Here is a 14,216-nt window from a genome sequence, read left to right as displayed (position 1 = left end):
CCGCTCCAATGGATCCATTCCATATGATAGGATTTGTAACCAAAAGACATTTATTGCAGATATAAACCTCAGTAACATGTAAACTATCCCTAACCTTCCACATCTGACCAGAAGAACATATCACTTGACTAAAGGCCATTTTGCTTCTTTCAGTCTACAGACCCAGAAAGTCGCACTATCTTATTCCTCTACAAAACATTGCTTCAGGCTAGCTTAATACTTATGGCTTGTATTTTTAAGTTTAATTAAGAGACATATCTGAATAAAACATATAATCATGAAAGAACCCACTCTCTCACTACTGCAGACTTACTGTAAGGCCACACTTAAAACTGTTCACTTATCTGTCTGTGCCGTGACCTCAATAGGGTTTCTCCAAGATCAGTTGTGAATATCACTCTTTGTTGATTTTCCCAGATGCACTCCAATATCCAGCCATACATGAATTCAAACAGCAAAGGCAGTAACTGTGCAGGTTCACTGATGTGTCAGGGAGCTGTGTGGGTTAATCCTTCCTCTGTTCAACGATATTTGGATTAGAGACCAGTATGTACTCAACATTTACATAGATCATTGTTTGGGATATGCTCATTGCTGATATTTTCTGGTCTCTAGTTAGTTTTGCCGTTGAGCTGAGCAGAGGTTTTTGAGAAGGTTTTATTTCCCACCTGCAGTGCTGGCTAGTAGCTCAGATTGAAACCCTCGTGCTGTGGTAAGTTACTAGGCTTTCAAAGCCATTCTGTTGGTTGATCCTCCAAAGGGCACCTTCAGACTCCTTTCCCAAGCTTGGTGCTACAGAACGTCCTGCAAGGATCATTCGGAAAGCACACCCTCTGTACAATTCTGGTCTACACTGCGAACACTTGACTGTCTATCGCATGGTTGAAATGGCTGTTATTGGATGTATGGCACGTTTCCCTGAGAGCATATCTCCTGTTTGAGATCTTCTGGCATATCATATAAATGGAGGCACTCAAACAACAGCCTTTTAAAAATTCCCATTTGAAATTTAGACATTCTTGATGCCTTCATGAAGTAGTATAAATCATTGTCCAAAATCAAAATTTGACCATTCATAGAAAACTAATCTGAACCTGCCGTCTGACAAAAAATTTGGACAAAGATTATATAGCTATTACTGCAGAGATGTATACAGCAGTCTCACTGGGTTTTGTGCCAGTGTGCTTAACCTGATTTCCTCCTTGTTCCACAGAGACTCCGAACTGAAAATCGCCTCCTCAAGCAGCGAATTGAAACCCTCGAGAAGGTACGATATGTTCCCGATATGGTTTGTAGGTCACTGTTTTGGATAGTTTGACTTTGATTAGTCTTTGACCTGTCCAATGCTGCCTGCTGCCTCCTATACAGTTATGTCGAGAGAGAAATGAAAGTAATATTCCAGGTCAGCCTTTTGTCAGATGGAAGGTTGTCATCCTCCAACAGTAATTGTCTTTCTCTCTCAGATGCAGCCTGACCAGAGTATTTCCAGCTTTTCCTGTTTTGAATTCAGGTTTCCAACAGTATTTTGTTTCTGCCTGCTCTTGGCAAAAAGCATTCCAAAATCTGTGATTGTGTGTTTGAGCACTGCAAGGTGGAGGATTTTGTGGCAATTTTTTTTATTTGCAAGATTAGTAGTTAGTGTTTCTCAGTCATCACAGCCAGTCAGGCAGCACCCAAAGAGCAGGAGAGTGGATGTTTCAGGCATCCACACTTCCTTAGGAATGTGAACGGGGAAGGGCGCTGAGAGATAAATGCAGGCGTGGGTCCGAGGGAAAGGCAGCTGGGAAGGAAGATGGATATTCACCCTTTTTGTTAGGCTCTGTGCAGAAGCTTTTTTGCTTCCTGTAAGTTTGAATTTTGGGCAAGAGAGTCTTATTTGTGAAATATGGATCAAACAGTAAAGTTATTTTGTAACATAAATTATTAAACCATACTTAAACAAAAAAAGCTAACTTTCAGTCTTTAATTTTTTTTTGAATGCCTTACCATTTTGCAGCTGTGAAACCTGGTGGGTGAGGGATAGTGAAGGGCAAAGGTGGGCAAAGACACCTTGAAGCTCCTACACATTCTCTGAAGGTGTGACTGCGGCTCAATAAAATCAAGAGCCAATAGAAGTGTTGATTTGGAGGTGTCTGTTTTGGACTGGGGTGGACAAAGTTAAAAATCTCTCAACACCAGGTTATAGTCCAACAGGTTTAACTGGAAGCACTAGCTTTCGGAGCGCTGCTCCTTCATCACTCTACAGCCACCTGATGAAGGAATGGTGCTATAACGTCGTGTTGTGAGATTTTCAACAGAAGCATAACTCTTTTTAAAAAAAAAATAGGAACAGAGACTACAGGAATTTGGTGAAAAAGTAAATTTAGACAAAATATTGGCTGCACTACATTTAACATGCTATGTGCAGTTCTGGACCCCATGATATAAGGGACGATAAAAGCCAAAATTTCACCAGGAGAACGCGGAGATGAGAAATTGTACTGATGCAAAGAAACTAGAGATATAGGTACTCTCTCCCCTGTGGAGCCTTAATGAAGGTTTTCTACTTTTTGTAGATAATTAAGAGAATGTTTTCATAGTTGCCTGTGATAAAAGGTCATCAATTTAAAATTTAGAACAAATTTATATAGGCTGTGTCTGTTGAGTGCTTTGGTACATGGAGTAGTCAAGATGGAGACTATTGGAACTTGGGATGGAAAATTGTTCTAGAATTGAGTTAACACAGACATAATGTGTTGTATAGCTCTCCATGTTGTTGAATGAACTGTGTTTAATTATCAACTCTGCAACAATGTGGAGAAAGTGAGGATTGTAGATACTGGAGAGTCAGAGTCAAAAAGTATGGTGCTGGAAAAGCACAGCAGGTCAGACAGCATCCGAGGAGCAGGAGAGTTGACATTTTTGGCATGAGTCCTTCATTATGAATGTGGAGTGGGAAGGGGGCTGAGAGATAAATAGAAGGGTGGGGTAGGTGTGGAACTGGGGGAAGGTTGCTGGGAAGGAAGATGGACAGGTAGGATGGGTCAGGTCAAGAGGGCAGTGTCGAGTTGGATCTGAGATGAGGTGGGGGAGAGGGGAGATTTGTAAATTGGGGTGCAAGGCAGAGATGATGATTGTGTGTGTGTGTGTGGTGGGGGGGGGGGGGTGGGGTGGGGTGCAGTGGGAGAGGGGAACTTACTAGGTGGGACTGGTTATAGAATTTTTAAAACTTATTTTTCTAATCAATCTGTTCAGAGATGTTATTACATGTCTTTTAGAGGTGTGGGACTTGAATCCAGGGCTTTCTGGTCCAAGGGCAGGGACACTACCACTGCTTCACAAGAGGGCCAGGGTCCTGTCATGAAGCATAAACACAAGAACTCAGAGCGGGTGTAGATCATTGAGCTTGCTCTGCCGTTCACCCCGGTCATGGCTGAACATGAGCTTTAGCTCCACTTTTCTGCCTGATCCCCGTTAAAAATCACGCAACACCAGCTTCTAGTCCAACAGGTTTATTTGGAAGCACTAGCTTTCGGAGCGCTGCTCCAACTGGTTGATTTCCTGAGAGACCAGCGATCTGCCTTGTTGCAAGTTTAAATATGATCAGTGACTGAGCATCCACAAGCCTGTGGGGTAGAGAATTGTAAAGATTCACAAGCCTTTATAAGAACGAAATTCACCTCATCTAAGAGCAAAAAAGGTTCAATCCTTTGTAGTGAGACTGCCCCTGTTCCAGACTCCCCAGTCAGGGCACACAAGCTCAGTGTCTCCCCTGCCAGGCCTTTCCATCTGTTGATGTAATCACCTGTCAGTCTTCTGAACTGCAAAGAATATAGACTCAATTTACTCAACCCCTTCATCCCAGGCACCAATCGCATGAACCTTTAGCTGGACCTCTCCCAAAGCATGTATGTCCTTCCTGTCAATATAAAAATCACGCAACACCAGCTTCTAGTCAAACAGGTTTATTTGGAAGTCTAGCTGAAAATGTGTTGCTGGAAAAGCGCAGCAGGTCAGGCAGCATCCAAGGAACAGGAGAATCGACGTTTCGGGCATAAGCCCTTCTTCAGGAATGAGGAAAGTGTGCCAAGCAGGCTAAGATAAAAGGTAGGGAGGAGGGACTTGGGGGAGGGGCGTTGGAAATGCGATAGGTGGAAGGAGGTCAAGGTGAGGGTGATAGGCCGGAGTGGGGTGGGGGCAGAGAGGTCAGGAAGAAGATTGCAGGTTAGGAAGGTGGTGCTGAGTTCGAGGGTTGGGACTGAGACAAGGTGGGGGGAGGGGAAATGAGGAAACTGGAGAAATCGGAGTTCATCCCTTGTGGTTGGAGGGTTCCTAGGCAGAAGATGAGGCGCTCTTCCTCCAACCGTCGTGTTGCTATGGTCCGGCGATGGAGGAGTCCAAGGACCTGCATATCCTTGGTGGAGTGGGAGGGGGAGTTGAAGTGTTCAGCCACGGGGTGGTTGGGTTGGTCGGGTGTCCCAGAGGTGTTCTCTGAAACGTTCTGCAAGTAGGCGGCCTGTCTCCCCAATATAGAGGAGGCCACATTGGGTGCAGCGGATGCAGTAAATGTGTGTGGAGGTGCAGGTGAATTTGTGAGGGATATGGAAGGATCCCTTGGGGCCTTGGAGGGAAGTAAGGGGGGAGGTGTGGGCGCAAGTTTTGCATTTCTTGCGGTTGCAGGGGAAGGTGCCGGGAGTGGAGGTTGGGTTGGTGGGGGGTGTGGACCTGACAAGGGAGTCACGGAGGGAGTGGTCTTTTCAGTACGCTGATAGGGGAGGGGAGGGAAATATATCCCTGGTGATGGGGTCCGTTTGGAGGTGGCGGAAATGACGGCGGATGATGCACTGTACATGGAGATTGGTGGGGTGGTAGGTGAGGACCAGTGGGGTTCTGTCCTGGTGGTGGTTGGAGGGGCGGGGCTCAAGGGCGGAGGAGCAGGAAGTGGAAGAGATGCGGTGGAGGGCATCGTCGATCACGTCTGGGGGGAAATTGCGGTCCTTGAAGAAGGAGGCCATCAGGGTTGTTCGGTATTGGAACTGGTCCTCCTGGGAGCAGATGCGGCGGAGACGAAGGAATTGGGAGAATGGGATGGCGTTTTTACAGGGGGCAGGGTGGGAGGAGGTGTAGACCAGGTAGCTGTGGGAGTCGGTCAGTTTGTAGTAGATGTCCGTGTTGGTTCAGTCGCCCGAGATAGAAATGGAAAGGTCTAGGAAGGGGAGGGAGGAGTCTGAGACGGTCCAGGTGAATTTGAGGTCGGGGTGTAAGGTGTTGGTAAAGTGGATGAACTGTTCAACCTCCTCGTGGGAGCACGAGGCAGCGCTGATATAGTCATCGATGTAGCAGAGGAAAAGGTGGGGGTGGTGCCAGTGTAGTTACGGAAGATGGACTGTTCTACATATCCTACGAAGAGGTAGGCATAGCTGGGGCCCATGCGGGTGCCCATGGCTACTCCTTTGGTTTGGAGGAAGTGGGAGGATTGGAAAGAGAAGTTTGGAAGTATAGACCATAACCTGGTGTGTGATTTTTAATTTGTTTTGTCCAGCCCAGTCCAACACCACCTCACTATGGCTTCCTTAAATCCAGAGAGCAAAATTGTGCACACTATTCAGGATTTATTTTAAAATCCAGTTTTCTTTTCTCATGACCAAAATGGTTTACATCCGAATTCTCCACATTATACTCTATCTGCTGTCTTGTGTCATTCCCTGAATGACATTGGTCTGTATCTCTTTGCAGCCTTTTAGTGTACTCTTCACAACAGCTGCATTCCCAACTAACTTCCTGTTGTCAGCAGTCATGGCTAGATTACTGTTAGTCTCTTCATTCAAGTTATTAATCAAGATTGTATGTAGCTGAGGCCCCACTCAGCACTCCAATAATAGCAGTCCGTGTGCCTGAAAATGCCCTCCTGTCTGCTTCCTGTCCATTAGCCAATCCTCTATCCATGCTCATACATCCCCTGCAACACATGAGCCTATCTTAATGTATTAGTCCTTTTGTTCTACCTTATCGAATGTCTTCAGGAAAATCAAGTAGCCTCATCGCAAAGCAAGAAATTATCACTGAGGAAGGGGAAGCACAGAACTCATGTATCAAATTCTGCATGACTCCTCTTCAGAAGCCTCCAGCATTGTCCATTGCCTGGTTTCCCTTTATCTACTCTAATTGTTAGACCCTCAAAGAACTCTGATTAATTTGTTATTTCATTTGGTGGGGTGATAGTATCAGTGAGCAGAAGAATTGAGTGTGGGGGCTGGGAGCAAGCAGAACTTCTGACAAAGGGTCACTGGATGCAAAACATTAACTCTGTTTTCTCTCTGTCAGACCTGCTGGGTTTCTCCAGCACTCTGCTTTTGTTATTTCATCCCAGTTTCACTTTATCCATATCCATATCCATATCCTTATCCTTATCCTTATCCTTATCCTTATCCTTATCCTTATCCTTATCCTTATCCATATCCATATCCATATCCATATCCATATCCATATCCATATCCATATCGTGGCTACAACAGCAGATTAGAAGTTAGGAATTCTGTATTGAATAACTGCCCTGCTGACTTCTCAATACCTGTTCACCACCTCCTCAGTCCAAATCATGTTTAGGTGTAATAGTCATGTCAGTGGACTTGTAACCAGAAATCCAGGTGAATGTTCTGAAGTGGTGAGTTTGAATCCCGTCATGGTGGGTGCTGAAATTTGAATTCAGTAACAATCTGGAATAAAAAGCAAGTCTAATTCCAACTATGTAACCACTGTTGACTATTGTTTAAAAAAAAACACATCTAGTTCATTATTGTCCTTGAGGGAAGGAACTCTGCTGCCCTTTGCTGGTCTAGTCTACATGTAACACCATACCTCCAGCAATGTGGTTGACTCTTAACTGCCCTCTGAGCAATTATGGCTAAGCAATAAATGCTGGCCAAGCCAGCAATGTCCACATGCAGTGGATAAATAAAATCATTGTCTGGATGTGATAGAATATTCTTCAGCTGCCTGGATGGATGCACTTCCAACTATCCTCAATCTTGGCACCATTCAGGACAAGCCAGCTTGTTTGGTTTGACAGTCCATACACCATCTTCAGAGAGCAGGCAGGAAGGCAGTGCAGGTGTACCCTGCGATCATCTCCCTTCAATGCAGGTATACCGTTTTGGATAGTTTTGGGGGAGCTTGCTCACGAGGGGAAGGCGGCAGTAGCCAGGTTCATGGCACCGTGGCTGGCTCTGCTGTACAGAAGGGTGGGAAAAAGAATGGAAGGGCTATAGTCATAGGAGATTCAATTGTAAAGGGAGTTGATAGGCGATTCTGTGGTCGAAAGCAAGACTCTTGAATGGTATGTTGCCTCCCAGGAGCATGGGTAAGAGATGTCTCAGATCGGCTGCAGGACATTCTGAAGGGGGGAGGGTGAACAGCCAGTCGATGTGATGCATATAGGCACCAATGGCATGGGTTTAAAAAAAACTATGAGGACTTCCAAGCAGAATTTACGGAGTTAGGAGCCAAGTTGAAAAGTAGGACCTCAGAGGTTGTACTCTCAGGATTGCTACTGGTGCCACGTGCTAGTCAGAGTAGGAATGAAAAAATAGGCAGGATAAATGTGTGGCTGGAGAGATGGTGCAGGAGGCAGGGGTTCAGATTTTGTCGACACTGGGACCGGTTCTGGGGGAGGTAGGACTATTACAAATCGGACGGTCTACACCTGGGCCAGACTGGAACCAGTGTCCTTAGGGGTGCTTTTGCTAACACTGTTGGGGAGGGTTTAAACTAATGTGGCAGGGGATAGGAACCAAATGAGGAGGTTAATGGACAGTAAAGAGGTAGTAACTAAAGCCTGTAAGGAACTAGACAATGACGTCAGCGTGACTAAGGGGAAGAATAGGCAGGGAGCGGAGGATGAATGCAGAGGGACAGGTGGTCTGAGGTGCATTTGTTTTGATGTAGGTAAGGCAGATGAACTTAGGGCTTGGATTAGTACCTGGGAATATGATGTTATTGCTATTACTGAGGGAAGGGTATGATTGGCAACTAAATATCCCAGGATATTGATGCTTCAGGCGGGATAGAGAGGGAAATAAAAAAGGTGGAGGTCAAGTCAGCATTACTGGTCAGGGAGGGTATCACAGCTGTGCTGAAGGAGGGCACTGTGGAGGACTCGAGCAGTGAGGCAATATGGGCAGAACTCAGAAATAGGAAGGGTGCGGTAACAATGTTGGGGCTGTACTACAGGCCTCCCCACAGCGAGTGTGAGATAGAGGTATAAATATGTAAACATTATGGAAAGATGTAGGAGCAACAGGGTGGGGGGTCATAGAGTCATAGAGATGTACAGCATGGAAACAGATCCTTAGTGTTAGAGGTCTAGATGGAGCAGAATCAGTAAGGAACATCCAGGAGGGTTTTCAAGAGCAGTTTGTAAATAGTCCAACTCAGGAAGGGGCCATACTGGACCTGGTATTGGGGAATGAGCCCGGCCAGGTGGTTGAACTTTGAGTAGAAGATTACTTTGGGAATAGTGCTCACAATTTATTTTGTAGGTTTTACAATACTCGTGGACAAAATCTGAAAGGAAGAGTGCTAAACTGGGGAAAGGCCGACTATACCAAACTTCAGCAGGAGTCAGGGAATGTGGATTGGAAACAACTGTTTGAAAGCAAATCCACATTGGATATGTGGGAGGCTTTTAAAGAGAGGTTGATTAGAGTGTAGGAAAGTCATGTCCATGTGAAAATGAGGGGTAGAAATGGATGACAGGTGAAATTGAGATCAGCGAACAGGAAAAAGGAAGCAATCATAAGGTCTCAGTGACTGAAGACAGACAAAGCTTTGGAAGAATATCGGGAATGTAGGAACAATTTGAAATGAGGAATTAAGAGGGCTAAAAGGGGTAATGAAATATCTTTAGCAAACAGGGTTAAGGAAAATCCCAAAGCCTTTTACTCATATATAAGGAGCAAGAGGGTAACTAGGGAAAGGGTTGGTCCACTCAAGGACAAAGAGGGAAGCTATGTGTGGAGTCAGAGAAAGTGAGTGAGATTCTTAATGAGTACTTTGCATCGGTATTTATCGAGGAGAGGGACAAGGTGGATGTTGAGGTTAGGGATAGATGTCTGATTACTCTAGGTCAAGTCAGCATAAGGAGGGAGAAAGTGTTGGGTATTCTAAAAGGCATTAAAGTGGACAAGTTCCCAGGTCCGGCTGGAATCTATCCCAGGTTACTGAGGGAAACAAGAGAGGAAATAGCTGGGGCTTTAACAGATATCTTTGCAGCATCCTTGAACATGGGTGAGGTCCTGGAGTACTGGAAAGTTGCTAATGTTGTCCCCATTGTTGAAGAAGGGTAGCAGGGATAATCCAGGTGATTGTAGACTGATGAGCCCGATGTCGTGGTCAGGGGTCAGGAGTCGAGAGAATGGTGATTAGCTTTGGTTCCTTACAGTATGGAAATAGGCCTTTCGGCCCAACAAGTCCACACCGATCCTCTGAAGAGTAACCCACCCAGACCCATTCCCCTAGCCTATATTTACCCCTAACTAATTCACCTACCACTATGGGCAATTAAGCATGGCCAATTCACCTGACCACATCCTTTTTGGATTGTGGGAGGAAACCGGACCACCCAGAGGAAACCCACGCAGACACGGGGACAATGTGCAAACTCCACACAGACAGTCATTCGAGGCTGGAATCGAACCCAGGTCCCTGGTGCTGTGAGACAGCAGTGCACTGAGCCGTCATGCTGCCCTAGTGCTAAAAAAGCAGAACATGTCAGGCAGCATTCCAGGAGCAGGAGAATCAATGTTTCGGGCATGAGCCCTTCATCAGGAATGAGGCTTGTGGGCTGGGGGCTGAGAGATTAATGGGAGGGGGGAGGGGGGGGGGGGGGGGGGGGAAGGTAGCTGTGAATGCAATAGATAGATGAAGGTGAGGGTAATGGTGATAGGACGGAGAGGGGGGTGGATCAGATAGGTGGGAAGGAAGATGGACAGGTCATGAGGATGATGCAGAGTTTGAGGGTTGGATCTGCGTTAAGGTGGAGGGTTGTGGGAGGAGCAGAATGAGGAATCTGGTGAATCCCACATTAATCCCGTGTGGTTGGAGGGTCCCAAGGCAGAAGATGAGGTGTTCCTCCTCCAGGCATCTGGTAATAATGGTTTGGCGATGGAGGGGGCCCTGGCCCTGCATGTCCTTGGTGGAGTGGGAGGGTGAGTTGAAGTGTTCGGCCACGGGGTGGTGGGGTTGCTTCATGCATGTATCCTGGCGATGTTCTCTGAAGCGTTCCCCAAGTTCGGTGCCCTGTCTCCCCGATGTAGAGAAGACCGCATTGGGAGCAGCAGATCCAGTAAATAATATTGGTGGATGTGCAGATAAAACTTTGAGGGATGTGGAAGGCTCCTTTAGGGTCATGGATGGAGGTGAGGGAGGAGGTGTGGGCGCAGGTTTTGCATTTCCTGTGGTGGCAGGGGAAGGTGCCAGGACGGGAGGGTGGGTTGTTGGGCTGTGCATGGACCTGACTGGAGTCACTGAGGGAATGGCCTTTATGGAAAGCAGATGGGGTGGGGAGGGAAACATTTCTGATGGTGGGGTCTGTTTACAGGTGGATGATACAATGTATCCAGAGATTGGTGGGCTGAAAGATGATGATCGGGGATGGAGGGGGTCCTGTCCACATATCATTTACTGTCTGTTGCTCCAATGTTGACCACTCCCTCCACGACACCATTGTCAGATCGACGCCCCCCAACAACCCACCCTCCCTTCCTGGCACCTTCCCCTGCCACTGCAGGAAATGAAAAACCTGTGCCCATATCTCCCCCCTCACCTCCATCCAAAGCCCGAAAGGAGCCTTCCACATCCATCAATGTTTCACCTGCACTTCCACATGTCATTTATTGTATCCATTGCTCCCGATGCGGTCTCCTCTGCACTGGGGAGACAGGACACCTACTCATAGAGTGCTCTGGAGAACCTCTCCGGTACACCTGCACCAACTAACCCAACCGCCCCGTGGCTGAACACTTCAACTCCCCCTGCCTTTGTATCAAGGACATGCAGGTCCTGGGCCGCCACCATCACCACTCCCTTACCACCTGATGCCTGGAGGAGGAATGCCATATCTTCCGCTTTGGGACCCTGCAACCACATGGCATCAATGTGGATTTCACCAGTTTCCTCATCTCCCCCCACCACCCCCCCCGTCCACCTTATCCTAGATCGAACCTTCCAACTCGGCACCACCCTCATGACCTGTCCTACTTGTCCATCTTCCTTCCCACCTATCCACACCACCCTCCTCTCTGACCTATCACCATTACTCCCACTTCATCTACCTATCGCACTCTCAGCTGTCTTCCACCCAGCCATACCTCCCTCCCATTTATCTCTCTATCCCCTTGGCTCACAATCCTTATTCCTGATGAATGGCTTATGCCCGAAACATTCATTCTCCTGCTCTTTGGTTGTTGCCTGGCCTGCTGTGCTTTTCCAGCACCATAGTCTTGACTCTGATCTCCAGCATTGGCACTCCTCACTTTCACCAGTAGTTGGGAAGCTGCTGGGGAAGATACTGAGGGATAGGGTCTATTCCCATTTGAAAGAAAATTGGCTTATCTGTTGGCAAGTTTTGAAAAGATTTGTAGCTCAAGTTGAGTTTCTGGATGTGAGTTTGCTTGCTGATTTGGAAGCTTTGGTTTCGGACGTTTTATCACCATATTAGGTAACATCAGTGGTCAGGAGAATAGTGTTAGAAAAGCACAGCTGGTCAGGCAGCATCTGAGGAGCAGGAGAATCGATGTTTTGGGCACAAGCCCTTCGTCAGGAATGAGGCTTGTGGGCCGGGGCTGAGAGATAAATGGGGGTGGGGCTTGGGGGAAGACAGCTGGGAATGTGATAGGTAGGTGAAGGTGGGGGAGAAGGTGATAGGTCAGAGAGGAGGGTGGAGCGGATAGATGGGAAAGGCGATAAGCCAGCCAGGAGAGTGGTGTCGAGTTGAAGGCTTGGGACTGGGATAATGTTGGGGGAATGGGAAATTAGGAAACTGGTGAAATCCACATTAATCCCGTGTGTTGCAGGGTCCCAAGGCAGAAGAGGAGACGTTCAACCTCTAGGCATCGAGTGGTTAGGGTTTGGTGATGGAAGAATGGACATGAATACCTTGGTGGGGTGGGAGGGGAAGTTGAAGTTGAAACTTTATTGCTGGAACAGCACAGCAGGTCAGGCAGCATCCAGGGGGAGTTGAAGTGTCCAGCCACAGAGCAGTGGGATTGGTGGGTGTGGGTGTCCCAGAGATGTTCTCTGAAATGATCCACAAGTTGGTGTCCAGTCTCCTCAATATAGAGGAGACCACATCGGGTGCAACGGATACAGTAGGTAACGTGTGGAAGTCCAGGTAAATTTCTGACAGATGTGGAAGGATCCTTTGGGGCCTTGGATGGAGGGGAGAGGGGAGGTGTGTGCGCAGGTTTTGTGATTCCTGCAGTAGCAGGAGAAGGTGCTGGGCTATGGGCTGGTGGGGACATGGGCCTGATGAGGGAGTCATGGAGGGAATGGTCTCTCTGGAACGCTGATGGGGAGGGAAATATATCCGCATTAGTGGGGTCGGTTGTAGGTGGCGGAAATGGTGGAGGATGATGCGATGAATTCGGAGGTTGGTGGGGTAGAATGAGGACCAGGGGGTTTCTGTCCTTGTTGCAGTTGGAGGGGTAGATTTCAAGGGTGGGGATGCGGGATGTGGTGGAGATATGCTGGAGGGCATCATTGACCACGTGGGAGGGGAAGTTGTGGTCTTTGAAGAAGGAGGCCATCTGGTGTGTTCTGTAGTGGAATTGGTCATCCTCGGAAAAAATGCAGCTGAAGCGGAAGGCTTGGGAATAAGGGATGGTGTTTTTACAGGAGGCAGGGTGGGAGGAAGTATAGACCAGATAGCTGCGGGAGTTGGTGGATTTATAGTAGATGTCCGTAGTTATTGATTGCCGGAAACGGAGATGGAGAGGTCCAGGAAGGGGAGGGAGGTGTCTTAGATGGTCCAGGTGAATTTGAGATTGGGGTCAAAGGTATTAGTGAAGTTGATGAACTGCTCAACCTCATTGTGGGAGCACAAGGTAGCGCAGATACAGTCATCAATGTAGCGGAGGAACAGGTGAGGGGGTGGTGCCAGTGTAACTGTGGAAGATGGATTGTTCCATGTACCCGACAAACAGACAGGCATAGCTGGGTCCCATGCAGGTGCCCATGGCCACCCCTTTGGTTTGGAGGAAGTGGGAGGATTGGAAGGAGAAGTTGTTGAAGGTGAGCACCAGTTCAGCCAGGCAGATGAGGATGTCACTGTCCCAGTCCCAAGCCTCAAACTCTGCACAGCCCTCTTGACCTATCCATCTCCCTTCCTACCTATTCATTCCACCCTCCTGTCCAACCTGTCACCTTCTCCCTCATCTTCATCTACCTTTCACAGCCTCAGCTGCCTTCTTGTCCCCCTGGCCCACAAGCTCCCTCCCTGATGAAGGATTTATGCCTGAAACATCGATTCTCCTGCTCCCCGGATGCTGCCTGACCCGCTGCGCTTTTCCAGCAACACACACTCGACTCTGATCTCCAGCATCTGCAGTGCTCACTTTCTCCAAATCACATCATCAGTGAGCCTCCGGGGAAACGCTGGTGTTACGTCCTGCTTTCGGTTTGGATGTTTAGTGATGTCATTTCCTGCTCTTTTTCTCAGGGGGTGGTAAATATGATCCAAGTCTCTGTGTTTGTTGATAGAGTTCTGGTTGCAATGCCATGCTTCCAAGAATTCTCGTGTGTCTTCATACCTGCGTCTACAGGGAAACAACATGTACGAATTAAATACGGGACTACAGAAGCAGTCATCCCAACACCCACAAATAAAGCTGCAATAGAACATTATTCACTTGGAATATTGTGTTAACTCTGGTCGCCTCATTATAAGATGGATGTGGAAGCTTTAGAGAGGGTTGGAGGAGATTTCCCAGGATGCTGCCTGGACTGGAGGGCATGTCTTATGAAGAAAGGTTGAAGGAGCTGAGGCCTTTCTCATTGGAGTGAGGAAGGGTGAGAGGCAACTTGATATGGATGTACGGCATGGTGGCGGCATGGTGGCACAGTGGTTAGCACTGCTGCCTCACAGCGCCAGAGACCCGGGTTCAATTCCCAACTCAGGCGACTGACTGTGTGGAGTTTGCACATTCTCCCCGTGTCTGCGTGGGTTTCCTCCGGGTGCTCCG

At 47.8% G+C, this 14,216-nt stretch overlaps 1 protein-coding gene across 6 annotated transcripts in view; it reads left to right on the top strand.

The window, feature by feature from the left end:
- Positions 1 to 14,216, top strand: part of LOC122552164 (EVI5-like protein) — a 214,493-nt gene that overhangs the window by 58,747 nt on the left and 141,530 nt on the right. For all 6 annotated transcript variants that reach the window (XM_087983404.1, XM_087983407.1, XM_087983403.1 and 3 more), the window contains one exon: positions 1,214 to 1,267. In XM_087983404.1, coding sequence (XP_087839530.1) covers positions 1,214 to 1,267 — 54 coding nt within the window. The remainder of the gene's footprint in view (positions 1 to 1,213; positions 1,268 to 14,216) is intronic.

Source organism: Chiloscyllium plagiosum, unplaced genomic scaffold (genome assembly GCF_037043375.1).
Source record: "Chiloscyllium plagiosum isolate Xiang-an unplaced genomic scaffold, Cpla_swu_hap1 HiC_scaffold_45, whole genome shotgun sequence".
Taxonomy (NCBI): Eukaryota; Metazoa; Chordata; class Chondrichthyes; order Orectolobiformes; family Hemiscylliidae; genus Chiloscyllium; species Chiloscyllium plagiosum.
This window is presented reverse-complemented; position numbering and strand designations above follow the sequence as displayed.